At 40.5% G+C, this 12,790-nt stretch overlaps 1 protein-coding gene across 1 annotated transcript in view; it reads right to left on the bottom strand.

Annotated features, from left to right (window-relative positions):
* The window catches only part of rnf17 (ring finger protein 17), a 209,787-nt gene that overhangs the window by 12,378 nt on the left and 184,619 nt on the right, over positions 1-12,790 (bottom strand). Inside the window, exons 33-37 of the mRNA XM_068033701.1 lie at positions 10,574-10,693; positions 7,601-7,681; positions 6,010-6,132; positions 3,857-3,922; positions 3,238-3,354 (exon numbers count right to left, since the gene is read on the bottom strand). Of these exons, the coding sequence (XP_067889802.1) occupies positions 3,238-3,354; positions 3,857-3,922; positions 6,010-6,132; positions 7,601-7,681; positions 10,574-10,693 (507 nt within the window). The remainder of the gene's footprint in view (positions 1-3,237; positions 3,355-3,856; positions 3,923-6,009; positions 6,133-7,600; positions 7,682-10,573; positions 10,694-12,790) is intronic.

Below are 12,790 nucleotides of genomic sequence, written 5' to 3' on the forward strand. Positions count from 1 at the left end.
TCGCCTTCCCCCAATTTAGAACTCTTACTCCCGTTTTATCTTTGTCCTTTTCCATGATTATGCTAAAACTCACTGTATTATGGTCACTAATTCCAAAATGGTCACCTACAGTTACTTCCTCCACTTGCCCAGCTTCATTACTGAAGACTAAATCTAGAATTGCGCCCCCTCTCATTGGGCTTGTTACGTGCTGGCTAAAAAAGTTCTCTTGAACACAGTTCAAGAATTTTGTCCCCACTGTGCCCTTCACACTGTTTGTATCCCAATTGATATTGGGGTAGTTGAAATCCCCAACAAATATTGCTGTATAGTTTTTGCACTCATAAATTTGCCTACCTATTTGCTCTTTTACCTCCCGCTCACTATTTGAGGGTCTATAGTACATTCTTAGTAGTGTGGATGCCCCTTTATTTCCGAGCTCCACCCATATGGCCTCATTTGATGATTCATTTCGCATATCATTCCTCCTCAAAGCTGTTATTGATTCCTTATAATGTTACACCCTTCCTTTTTTTTTTTAAATCTCCCTCTCTATCCCGCCTGAAAACTCTATATCCAGGGATGTTGAGTTGCCATTCTTGCCCCTCCTTAAGCCACGTTTCTGTTATAGCAACGATATCATGTTGCCATGTGTCTATCTGTGCCCTCAGCTCAACGACTTTATCTAGTATACTCCTTGCATTTAAATAAATACCCTTTAACACTGCCAAATTCCTGTGCTGCACACTTTTTAACCTTTGCTTCTTCTGTCTTTCAGAGTCACTCACTAATTTTGTGCCTCCAGTTCCCTGCCCTGAAATTGTCCTAAGACTGCACTCAGGTTCTCATCCCCATACCAAGCTTGTTTAAACCATCCCCAACAGCACTACTAAACCTTCCTGCCAGGATATTTGTCCCAGTCCTGTTCAGGCGCAGATCGTCCAGCTTCTACAGGTCCCACCTTCCCCAGAACTGGTCCGAATGCCCCAGAAATCTGAAGCCCTCCCTCCTGCACCATCTCTCCAACCACGCAATCATCTGGTTTATTTTCCTATTTCTATACTCACTAGCACATGGCATTGGGAGTAATCCAGAGATTACTACCCTTGAGGTCCTGCTTGCTAACCTCGTTCCCAACTCTCTAAACTCAGTCTGCAAGACCTCGTCCCTCTTTCCTCCTATATTGTTGCTACCAATGTGGACCACGACCTCCAGAGCTTGACCATAAGTTGTTGTTTTCACTTACACTGGTTATTCTTGCTGGTTATGCTGATGAGTGCAAGAAAAGCTTTGACAACATGTCTCTATTTTCAGCAATACTCAAGTTGTGTACTACTAAATGACTATTTATTCCTTCTTTCCTTCATTCACTTATCTAACCTATTCTTAAATGTTGAAATGGTCTCTGCTTCAATCATGAACACGAGTGCACTTCGAAGCTCAAAGGATTTCTCCTGATCTCTGTCCTAAATCTCATACATTCAACTTAATATGTACATTTATTCTATAATCCGATTTTAATCATTACACCTTTGGTGGTCATGCTTTCAGCCGCTTTGACCCCAAGCTCTGGAATTCCCTCCCAAGCCTCTCCACCTCTCTTTTTAAAATGCTCTATAAAACTTAACTATTCAACCAAATTTTAAGCCATCTGTACAAATATCTCCTTATGTGCCTTGATGTCAAATCCAAAGGCATGGCCGCCAATGCTGTAGCAGTTAAAGTCAGGGGTGCGTAAGAGACCAGAACTGGAGAGAGATCTGAGAGAGCTGGAGATCAGAGATAGGGAGGGGGCAAGGACATGAGCAGATCTGAAAACAAGGACCAGGAGCCAATGTAGGTCAGCAAGCACAGGGGCTTAGTGAGAGTTAGGATACAACCAGTACAGAGTTTTGGATGAGCTCAACCTATCTAACCAGTGCAGAGCAACAAGCGGTTAACAATATAGCCAAAACAGTAAAATACAGGTCAAAGGTAGCAATCAAACTGTATAGTGCTCTGGTCCGATTGCAACTTGAATAGTGTGTTTAATTCTGGTTGCCAAGAAATAGACACATTCAAGCTCTGGAGGCAAATTTTACTAATGAATAATAAGTGACACTTAACTTGAGGTAGCAAGCCAGATTATCATCTCAACCAGACTATCAAAAGAGGTATGGGGGACAGAACATAGGAAATAAGAGCAGCAGCAGGCCATTCAGCCCCTTAAGCCTGCTCTGCCATTCAACTAGATCATGGCTGATCTTCTATCTCAATGCCATTTTCTTACACTATCCCCATATCCCTCGATATCTTTAATATTTTGAAATCTATCGATCTCTGTCTTGAACATACTCAATGATTGAGCTTGCACAGCTCCCTGGGGTAGAGAATTCCAAAGATTTTTCACCCTCTGAGTGAAAATATTCCCCCCATCAGTCCTAAATGGCCTACCTCTTATTCTGAGACTGTGCCCCTAGTTCTAGATACCACCTCACTTCCCCCCCATCCCACAAGTCAGGAGAAACATCCTTCCTGCATCAACCTTGTCGAGCCCTGAATGAATTTTATATGCTTCAATGAGATCGCCTCTCATTCTTCCAAACTTCAGAGAATATAGGCCCAGTCTCCTCAAACTCTTCTCATAGGACAATCTCACCATCACAGGAATCGGTCTGGTGAACCTTTGTTGCACTCCCTCAACAGCAAGTATACCCTTCCTTAGGCAAAGATCATTAGTAAGAAATATTCTCACAAAAAATGAGGGGACAACACCTGGATTGTCCATACCTTAAGTCATTTCTTTGTAGGAAACGGTCTAGGTTCAGCTTTAAATTAAAACACACTATGAAGGAAACTACAGATGTGCCTGCGTCTCTGCCAAGTTGGAATTATAATGTGCCATATAAGCAAAACACCTTATTCATTGGTCCCCTACCAAGTTATATGGTGTTTCCATATTAGCTTTGGTAGGGGTTAAAAGAATAGAAAAAACTGTTCGAACCAAAATATATTAATTGCTAGCCCCACCTTTTTTTAAAAAAGGAAACCTATGCAGGTGTAACTATTTCCTTCTAAATTGGTAAACCCATATCTGCATGTGGTCCATAACAGCAGGTTTTAAAACTATGTATGGTTCACATTTTCCTTTACAGAGCCCAAGAATTGCATTTTAAACTAGCAGACTCAATGAAAAAGTTGTTTAAATAGCCCTTCATTAATTCAACATCTCAAAAAAAAACTACTCAAAATCTCTATCCAAAAATGTAGTATGCATACCTGATTGGGAGTTTCTAGGTGCTTTACAGTTACAGGGAAAACCTTTCCAGGTAAAGGCAATAATGGATAATCATACTCTGGCAACACAAAGGTTTCAAAGTGTGAAGATAGCAAACCCTATGGACACAGATTTGCAACATATTAGACTATTCCTTGCTTTATGACTGACATGTGTAACACAGCTTTTTCTAGATACATATACTTATTACATCTGTGGAACATTAATACAAGTTTATTAGAAGTCTAGTAGTCACAGAAACTAAGTTTTTAAATACAGAAAATGATTTAATAGCAATACTTTTCTTGCATGAATTCACTTTACACATCCTTCCCAGCAGTTTGCTCTTCCAGTTATTGTGCATCTAAATAAAAGTTCTAAAATAAAAGCAAAATACTGCAGATGCTGGAAATCTGAAACACAAACAAGAAATGCTGGAAATACTCTTTTTGCATAACCTGAAAATTTAAACATCAGCAAATCAACTTCGCCAATACAAAACTTAAATCAATGAAACAACTTCTGTTGCATTTCCACTGAAAAGTGGTGATAAGAGGATGTCTATATATATTTACAACTGACAGAAATTCAACATTTTGTTAATATTCAGTAACTTTTTACCCCATATGTCAAATCCCAAATTTCTTCAGGTACATTTTCGCCATTATTTAAATCAGGACAAAATTTCTGTGAAGGCAAAAGAAAAAGTCCATTTAGTGTGTTGCATTAAAACGTACACAAAAAAAACCTTCAAAGTGCTTGCTGTCATGTGACAGGTGTTACAATGTTAACAGACAATGTAAATACCACACAAGAATGCAAAAGAGAATTTAGGCTCCAAGTAACATTTCCTTGATGACAGTGGGGTATGAAAAGCTCCTAGACATGAACAGGCAATGCTAGCAGCCAGAACCGAACAACTCTCCAAGTGTAATGACAATTTTATACCTGACATTAATCTCTTTCCTGTTCTGGAATCAATTAAAGATTACAAACTACATAATTGAGATATTTGATGCATTTGTTAAAACCAACACTGAACTGCGCTTTGAAAGATATGTCATCACTCTCTTCATTGTGACAATTCCAAGGTATGAGAGTTTAATTCTGTAATCTGGTATATAAAGATGGATCCCTCATGGCAAGGTGGTTAGTTACAGGAATATTCAGTGGAACCCCATACACTTCAGCGAGAGGACGGGAAGGGAGCGAGAGGGCGGGGGGAACGAGGGAGCAAGGGGAGGGAGCGAGAGCACGCAGGAGAGGGAGCAAGAGCGAGAGCAAAATGGTTTTAATTGCTAATGTTCCCTATAAAATTTCTTTGTTCTGGGCGGGCTACAACTCCTCTGAGCACTATGTTTTCTCCACAGGCAATTTTCATTTTAAATATTCATGACCTACATTATGCTGGAAATTTCTCCCAACTAAGTTTTGAGAGGGCATCATATAGGGAACATTGACCATTACATGGATTGGATGGTGAAACTGGGACTGTTTTCCTTAGAGCAGGTTGACAGAAGATTTGATAGGGGTGTTCAAAATCATGAGGGGTCTAGACAGAGTTGACATAGAGAAACTGTTTCCAGTGGTGGAAGGGAGATACCAGAGGACACAGATTGAAGGTGATTGGCAGAAGAACCAGAGGCGACATGAGGAAAAACTTGATGCATCAAGTGGTTAGGATTTGGAATGTACTGCCTGACAGTGTGGTGGAGACAGATTCAATCATGGCTTTCCAAAGGATAATTATCTGAAGAGAAAAGTTTTGCAGGGCTATAGGGGAAAAGGTCGGGAGTTTTTTTTTTAATTCATTCATGGGATGTGGGCGTCGCTGGCCAGGCCAGCATTTATTGCCCATCCCTAATTGCCCTTGAGAAGGTGGTGGTGAGCTGCCTTCTTGAACCGCTGCAGTCCATTTGGGGTAGGTACACCCACAGTGCCGTTAGGAAGAGAGTTCCAGGATTTTGACCCAGCGACAGTGAAGGTACGGCAATATAGTTCCAAGTCAGGATGGTGTCTGACTTGGAGGGGATCTTGCAGGTGGTGGTGTTCCCATGCATCTGCTGCCCTTGTCCTTCTAGTTGGTAGAGGTCGCGGGTTTGGAAGGTGCTGTCTAAGGAGCCTTGGTGCATTGCTGCAGTGCATCTTGTAGATGGTACACACTGCTGCCACTGTGCGTCGGTGGTGAAGAGAGTGAATGTTTGTAGATGGGGTGCCAATCAAGTGGGCTGCTTTGTCCTGGATGGTGTCAAGCTTCTTGAGTGTTGTTAGAGCTGCACCCATCCAGGCAGGTGGAGAGTATTCCATCACACTCCTGACTTGTGCCTTGTAGATGGTGGACAGACTTTGGGGAGTCAGGAGGTGAGTTACTCGCCTCAGGATTCCTAGCCTCTGACCTGCTCTTGTAGCCACGGTATTTATATGGCTACTCCAGTTCAGTTTCTGGTCAATGGTAGTCCCTAGGATGTTGATAGTGGGGGATTCAGCGATGGTAATGGGAGTGGGAATAGCTGAGAGCTGGCACGGCCAAGACTGCCGAATCGCCTCGTGTTGTAACCATTCTATGATTACCTATTGATCTTTCACTGTTTCTCTCCAACCCACTCTTTTGCAGAGTTTCCATTCTTTTACCAGGCATTGATGAGACCATTGAGTCTGATTTGCTCCTGCTTAACATAGGCACAATTAGCTTATTTAAAAAAAACGTCTAGTACCAAAGTGAAATTTACTGCCAGTAAAGTGGCAAGTAAGTTTGGCTAAACCTATAATCTTACCTTTATTATTGAAGTCTTTTCATCTTGAACAGCGTGGTTATGAAGAATCATAAAGCAAGAAACAGACATTCCATCAAAGTGAAGATCAACTAACGGCGCCTGTATACAATTTTCTGATGGTACCTAGAATTAGTTAACATAATTTTAAACATCCCAATTATATCACTCCTCAGTCGACTAAACTCAAGAGAATACAAGCAATGTTTATCCAACCTGACATCATAAATTAAGCTAAGCCTAGGTAGCATTCCAATGAATCACTGCTACAACCCCTCCACTGTTGCAAGGAAAATTGACATAGATTCAAGTAACTTTTTCACAACTGATGTTAAGCTGACAGGTGTGTAGTTTCCAGGTTTCTTCCTCCTCCCTTCTTAAATAAGGTATTGTCATCTGCAATTTCCCAATCCAAATGAGCTCACTTCAGAAAATTATTAATGCATCTTTAATTTCATCACAGGTCCTGGAGATTTGTCTACTTTAACTCCCACTATTTTCCCCATTACAATGTTTTTGTTATTTATAATAAATCAATATGATTTTTTGGGGATCCTTGTACTCGAAAAAGAGGCACATGGTTAAAAAGTAAAATATTCATGTTTCACATATTCAGAGTTGCTCATTATTCTGCGATTAACAGTCTCTCTGGACTAATGCTTTATCTTTCTCCACAGCATTAACACACGCTTTTCCTTTGTCCCAGGACAGCTTTGTTATTTAATCTCTCCTGCCCTCTGCCCTATCAAACACCTTCCCCTTTGTTCTCTCCCCACCCCCCTCCCCTTCACTTGCTTAAAATTTAATTCTTTTCTAACCTTTGCCAGTTCTGATGAAAGGTCACAGACCTGAAATGTTAACTTTGCCTCCCTCTCCACAGATGCTGCTAGACCTGCTGAGTATTTCCAGCACTTTTTGTTTTTCTTTCAGATTTCAAGCTTCTGCAGTATTTTGCCTTTTCTTTATTGTCTGTTTATAGTCTCATCAGTATCTACCTTTGATGGGATTATACTCCCCCTTTACCAATGTCTTGCTCTTGATATATTTATGAAAACATGTTAGAAAAACCTTGCAAGGGATGTCGAAGATAAATCCCTTTTTATCTCCTACATTACTGTTTGTATCCCTTTGTTGATTTTTTTTTTTTTTTTTTTTACTACAGCTCTTGCTGTCTAAAAGTTCCAGAGGAGGCCTGAAAATTCAACAAAGAGAAAAAAAAGGAGGTGGAGTTCAAGGGGTGGTGGGAGAAGGTGTGATGTGTAATGGAGAAGAATTTATAGAATAGATTTTAAGCATATATTTGAAAGGAAAACTTAGTACCCACCTGACTACTTGCCCTCACCTAGGAACTGTTACTATTATAGGCCATACCAATTTTTATATAAATATACCATCCCTTGGATCTGAAACATTTGTGCATCTTCAAAAGTAAGTTCCTTTAATCAAATTCACTGTCTGCATCTGTTTCGATTTTTTTTGTTGAAAGTTATTTCAGCTTATGATATTTAATAATATATTAATACTACTTAACTCATTTAGTTTCAACAAGGATGCTTTCAACAAAAGTACTTTGTATGGGATGAAAAATAATTACCATGATTTCCACCTCCAAATTTCTTTGTAGAAGTAATTCTCTCAAAGTGTCAATAGCATCTTCCTGCCACTTGCTTCCTACCTGTAAAGGGTGGCAATTAAAGTTTTAACACTGTCAATTCACACGTATACAAACCTGAAGTATTTTTTAAATGCAAAATGTTCTTTCAGCAGGGAGCAATTTTGGTTATAACAATTTTTTATATCTGAATAAATTTTGTTATTCATTTTCGTGGGATGTGGGCAAATCTGGCAAGGTCAGCATTTATTGCCCATCCCCAATTGCCCTCAAGAAGGTGGTGGTGAGCTGCCATCTTGAACTGCTGCAGTCCATCTGGTGTAGGTACACCAACAGTGCTGTTAGGGAGGGAGTTCCAGGATTTTGATCCAGCGAAAGTGATGGAATAGCGATATAATTCCAAGATTGTGTGTGGCTTGAAACGGGAATTTGCAGATGGTGGCATTCCCATGCGTCTGTTGTGCTTGTTCATCTAGGTGGTAGAGGTCGCGGGTTTGGAAGGTGCTGTTGAAGGAGCCTTGGCGAGTTGCTGCAGCACTTCTTGTAGATGGCACACACTGCTGTCATTGTGCGCCGGTGGTGGAGGTGATGCCAATCAAGTGGGCTGCTTTGTCCTGGATGGTTGGGTTGGATGGTGTTGAGCTTCCAGAGTGTTGTTGGAGCTGCACTCATCCAGGCAAGTGGAGAATATTCCATCACACTCCTGACTTGTGCCTTGTAGATGGTGGACAGGCTTTGGAGTGTCAGAAGGTGGGCTGCTTGCAGCAGAATTCCCAGCCTCTGACCTGCTCTTCTAGCCACAGTATCTATGTGGCTGGTCCAGTTCAGTTTCTGGTCAATGGTAACATCCTGGGGGGGGGGTTGACAGTGGGGGATTTAGCGATGGTAATGCCATTCAATATTATGAGGAGATGGTTAGATTCTCTCTTGCTGGAGATGGTCATTGCATGACACTTATGTGGTGTCAATGTTTCTTGCCACTTTTCAGCCCAAGCCTGAATACCGCCCAAGTCTTGCTGCATATAGGCACGGACTGCTTCAGTATCTGAGGCGTTGTGAATGGTACTGAACATCATTACAATCATCAGCGACCATCCCCAGTTCTGACCTTATGATGGAGGGAAGGTCATTGATGAAGCAGATGAAGATGGTTGGGACTTGGGACACTACTCTGAGGAACTCCTGCTGCAATAACCTGGGGCTGAGATGATTGACCTCCAACAACCACAGCCATCTTCCTTTGTGCTCTGTATGACTCCAACCATTGGAGAGGTATCCCCAGATTCCAAATGACTTCAATTTGGTTAGGGCAACTGCACTTTAACTGCAGTTTTGTTTACAATTTTTGCCATTACAGGCAATTCTTCTTTAGACCCTAGTTAACAATTTTCAAAAACAGAACATGTAGCACTAAAGCTTAAAAAAAAATTAGAGTACAGAATTGTCAGAGCATAAACAGTAATCATAAAAAATAGTATTAAACAGGTGAACAATGATTTAACAAACTAGCAGGTTCAGCATACTGTTCACTGGTGGAATTCCCAATGTTGAAGCCAACTCCATTATCCCCATTTACATTGATGTCTTAGCCAAGACAAAATAAAATGAGCTGACTCACTGAATAAAAACCCAACTCTCCAGAGCACAGACCACAAAACAAAATCACTTGGCCCTCCACCCCCACCATCCAGAGATAAGGTACAATATGACTGCTGAGATTCCTTAAAAAAACACCAACTACATGCCCACATATTTCCTATCTCATTTTGTTAAGCATCTTTGACCCAGTTACCCTGTAGACTTTTTATTCCTCTAATGGATTTCTAACATGTTTTACTGATGGTGTTACAGATTACAGAGACTGGTATTTTTATTTTCGTTTGTATTCTGATCAGATTTTGAGATAAAAATAGCAGTGAGACCAACAGCACTCACTGTTATAACACAGTACATTGGCCAGAAACTTCTGCTGCCCACACATGAGCAGTTAAACGTGCATATCTGGAAGCGGCTGTCAGAGATACTCTACTCCTCCACAGAGTTGCACTGTTGCAGTCCTCACCGATAGACTGTATTTAAAATGAACACAACAGTGTGAACTTGCCCACTGGTTCTGCACTTTAAACAGCTGAAAAAGTTAAGGCTGGTGGATTCAGGAGCAAGTGAGTTTTAAAAAATGGTATATTGTGATAATTACTGAACAACCTCTCTGGCCTTACAAATGTAATTTCATCAATGTGGAGTCTCATGCCTTCACAATAAAGGAGAGCTTAGAGATATTTAAAATAATTTTTGTTTTACTTTTTCTGTCCACTTTTTATCTCTCCCTGCATCTCCAATCTTTATTTTGCTTTCTGCACATTTAAATATAATTCATACTTTTTGTTTAATACTTTCTGATTCAGACTCTGCACGTCAAGTTTCTTCAATCCGATTGGTTAGGGCCTCGCTGTTTCTTGTCCTGTACAAAATGCCACAGATCCCCTGTAGAGGGCGCTGCATCAAAAACACGTCATCCTGTGTTCTGAAGTCCACAAAGTCTTTGTGGCAGCTGTCAGTAAGGTGAGCAGCAAGTGCTATTCCTCCACCAGATTGCAAAATCCAATCCGATATCAAAAGGTAATAATATATTGGCAATTATCCTCGACACTGATAACCCAATTCCATATTTCTATTTTGCCCGATCACCTCTTTTATTGGAATACTTGATATATACAGTCTCAAGAAATTAATCATTTTAAGCATAACTGCTTTTTAGGTACTGAGCTTTTAAAAACAGGACTGTTTTTCAGGACAGATCACCTTCTAGGGAAAACAAACATGGTTTATAAAAACATTTAAATAAAACCCATATAAAACATATAAAAATGTTTTAATATAAAAACATTTAATGGTTTATACTCAAAATTTATTTCATCCAAATACTTGATATCTAGCATGGCATTATATACTTACAGGTGCCACTCCAAAAAGCTGAAGTGGTAGACAAAGTTCTGGAATATCAGGATACATTAGCACCGGATAAACATGGCATTGAGGGATTGTTTCAGTGTATCCACGGTCAACATACTGCACCTAGCATCAAGGCAATGAGCAAATAATTATACTCAACACAAAATATTACTTTTTTTAAATACTAAAATTAAGAATACTTGCATGTATAAGTAAGAATCTCTAAAGTGATATTCCTGCATTCGCCAAAATTTTATCTTAGAACTAAGTGCTCAAAGATATGGGCTGGCGTAAATAAAATTGTTCAATTATAAATTAATATAGCAAAGCCTTCAACATTTTATTTAAAAACTATTTAAATGCCAAGCAGTATTACTTAGAGAGTCAGATTATGAGATATGATATTTTACAGAACACTAGATACAGTATGTGAAGTATGATGGACGCTGAAGTATGAGGGGCAGGAAAAGTGGCACACCATTTTTACCACACTAAGTTTATACATTTCTTTGAGAACAAACTTTTTTTAAAAAAGAATTGTTCAGTTACAATATGGGGAAAAGGAAGGTGTAATTAATTGAAAACCAAGTGCAGGAGAACAAACTGGTGGGAACTGGGCACCTTAAAAGTACTCACAGAAGGACAAGCGAATAGAAATAGTGGAGATGTGGGAAGCAAATAGATTGAGTTGTCATAGGATATGGCAACTATCCAATGTGAAAAATTGTCCAGATATGTCCCATCCAGTAGAAGCAGGATAAATTTAACCTGACCAATATTGTCCTCTCAGGACAATCAGAACAGTGATGGAAGGAATCATCAATAGTGCCATCAAGCAAGACCTACTCCACTCATTTCAGGTTCCGCCAGAACCATTCAGCTCCAACACTGCCTTGATCCAGGCATGGAACAACAGCTGAATGCCAGCAGTGAGCTGAGAGTGACTGCCATCGACAGCTAGGCAGCATTCGACAAAGAACGGTACCAAGGAAAACCCCAAATCAACAAGGGTTAAAGGGAAATCTTTGTTACTGTAGTCATATCTGACACCAAGGAAGATGTTGATGGCTGTGGTTGTCGGAGACAAGTCAACAAGCCCCAGGATATCACAGCCGAAGCTCTTTAGGAAAGTGCCCTCAACTAACCATCTTCAGTTGCTTCATCAACACCTTCTCTCCTCTTGCAAGGTCAGGAGTGGAACAGTTTGGTAATAATTCCACTGTTTAGCTCAATTCATAGCTCGAATAATGAAGTAGCCAATGCCAACCAATTGAAGGACCTGAATAGTATCCAAGCTTGGGTTAACATGGGGCAAGCAACATTGTCATCTCACAAATGCTGTGTAACGACCAGTACAAACAAGAGAAAGCACAGCCATGTCCCACGGAATTCAACAGCACCACAGGCGAGTACCCCACCATTAACATTGTTGGGGGTCACCACTGATCAGGAGCTAAACCAACCATGTCAGCATTGCTTTTATTTTATTTTTAACCATTTGCTCTTCTTAAACTTGTTCATTATTCTGCCAGTAGCACTATCTCTGGACAAATGCTGTCTTTTACTACAACTATTTGCCTTTCGTTCCATGACATCTGTCATTTAATGTCTCCTGCCCTGCATCCCATCACAGACCTTCCCTTTTGTTCTTCTTCCCCCCCCCCTCCCCCCACCTTTCACTCGCTCAAAGACTGTTTCATCAGAACTGGCAAAGGTTAGAAAAGTAAGGTAAAAGACCTGAAACGTTAACTGTTTCTCTCTCCACAGATGCTGCCAGACCTGCTGAGTATTTCCAGCACTTTCTGTTCTCATTTCAGAGTTCCAGCATCCGCAGTATTTTGCTCTCATGGTATCAACATTGTGTAGGGTAGAGGCTGGGTATTCCGAAGGTTCAAGAGGTGACCACATTTCAAAGCTCATCTACCATCTATATGGTTAGAGTCAGGAGTGTTTATGGAATACTCACCACTCAGGATGGTGCAGCTGCTATGAAACAAAATATTTAACACAATCCAGGGTTGTCCCCCAGTCAACAGGGCTCAGCACAAACTCCAAATACAACCAGCACGTTGTGGCTGCGGGAATGTACTAAAGGAACTCAACTAAGGTTTCTTCAACAGCACATCTCACTTTTGTAACTTCTACCCAAGGAGGACAAGAGCAACAATTTTATGGGATCATCCCCAAGCCATGCACCACCTTGACTTGGACAGACCTAAA

This window comes from Heterodontus francisci, chromosome 6 (genome assembly GCF_036365525.1).
Source record: "Heterodontus francisci isolate sHetFra1 chromosome 6, sHetFra1.hap1, whole genome shotgun sequence".
Taxonomy (NCBI): Eukaryota; Metazoa; Chordata; class Chondrichthyes; order Heterodontiformes; family Heterodontidae; genus Heterodontus; species Heterodontus francisci.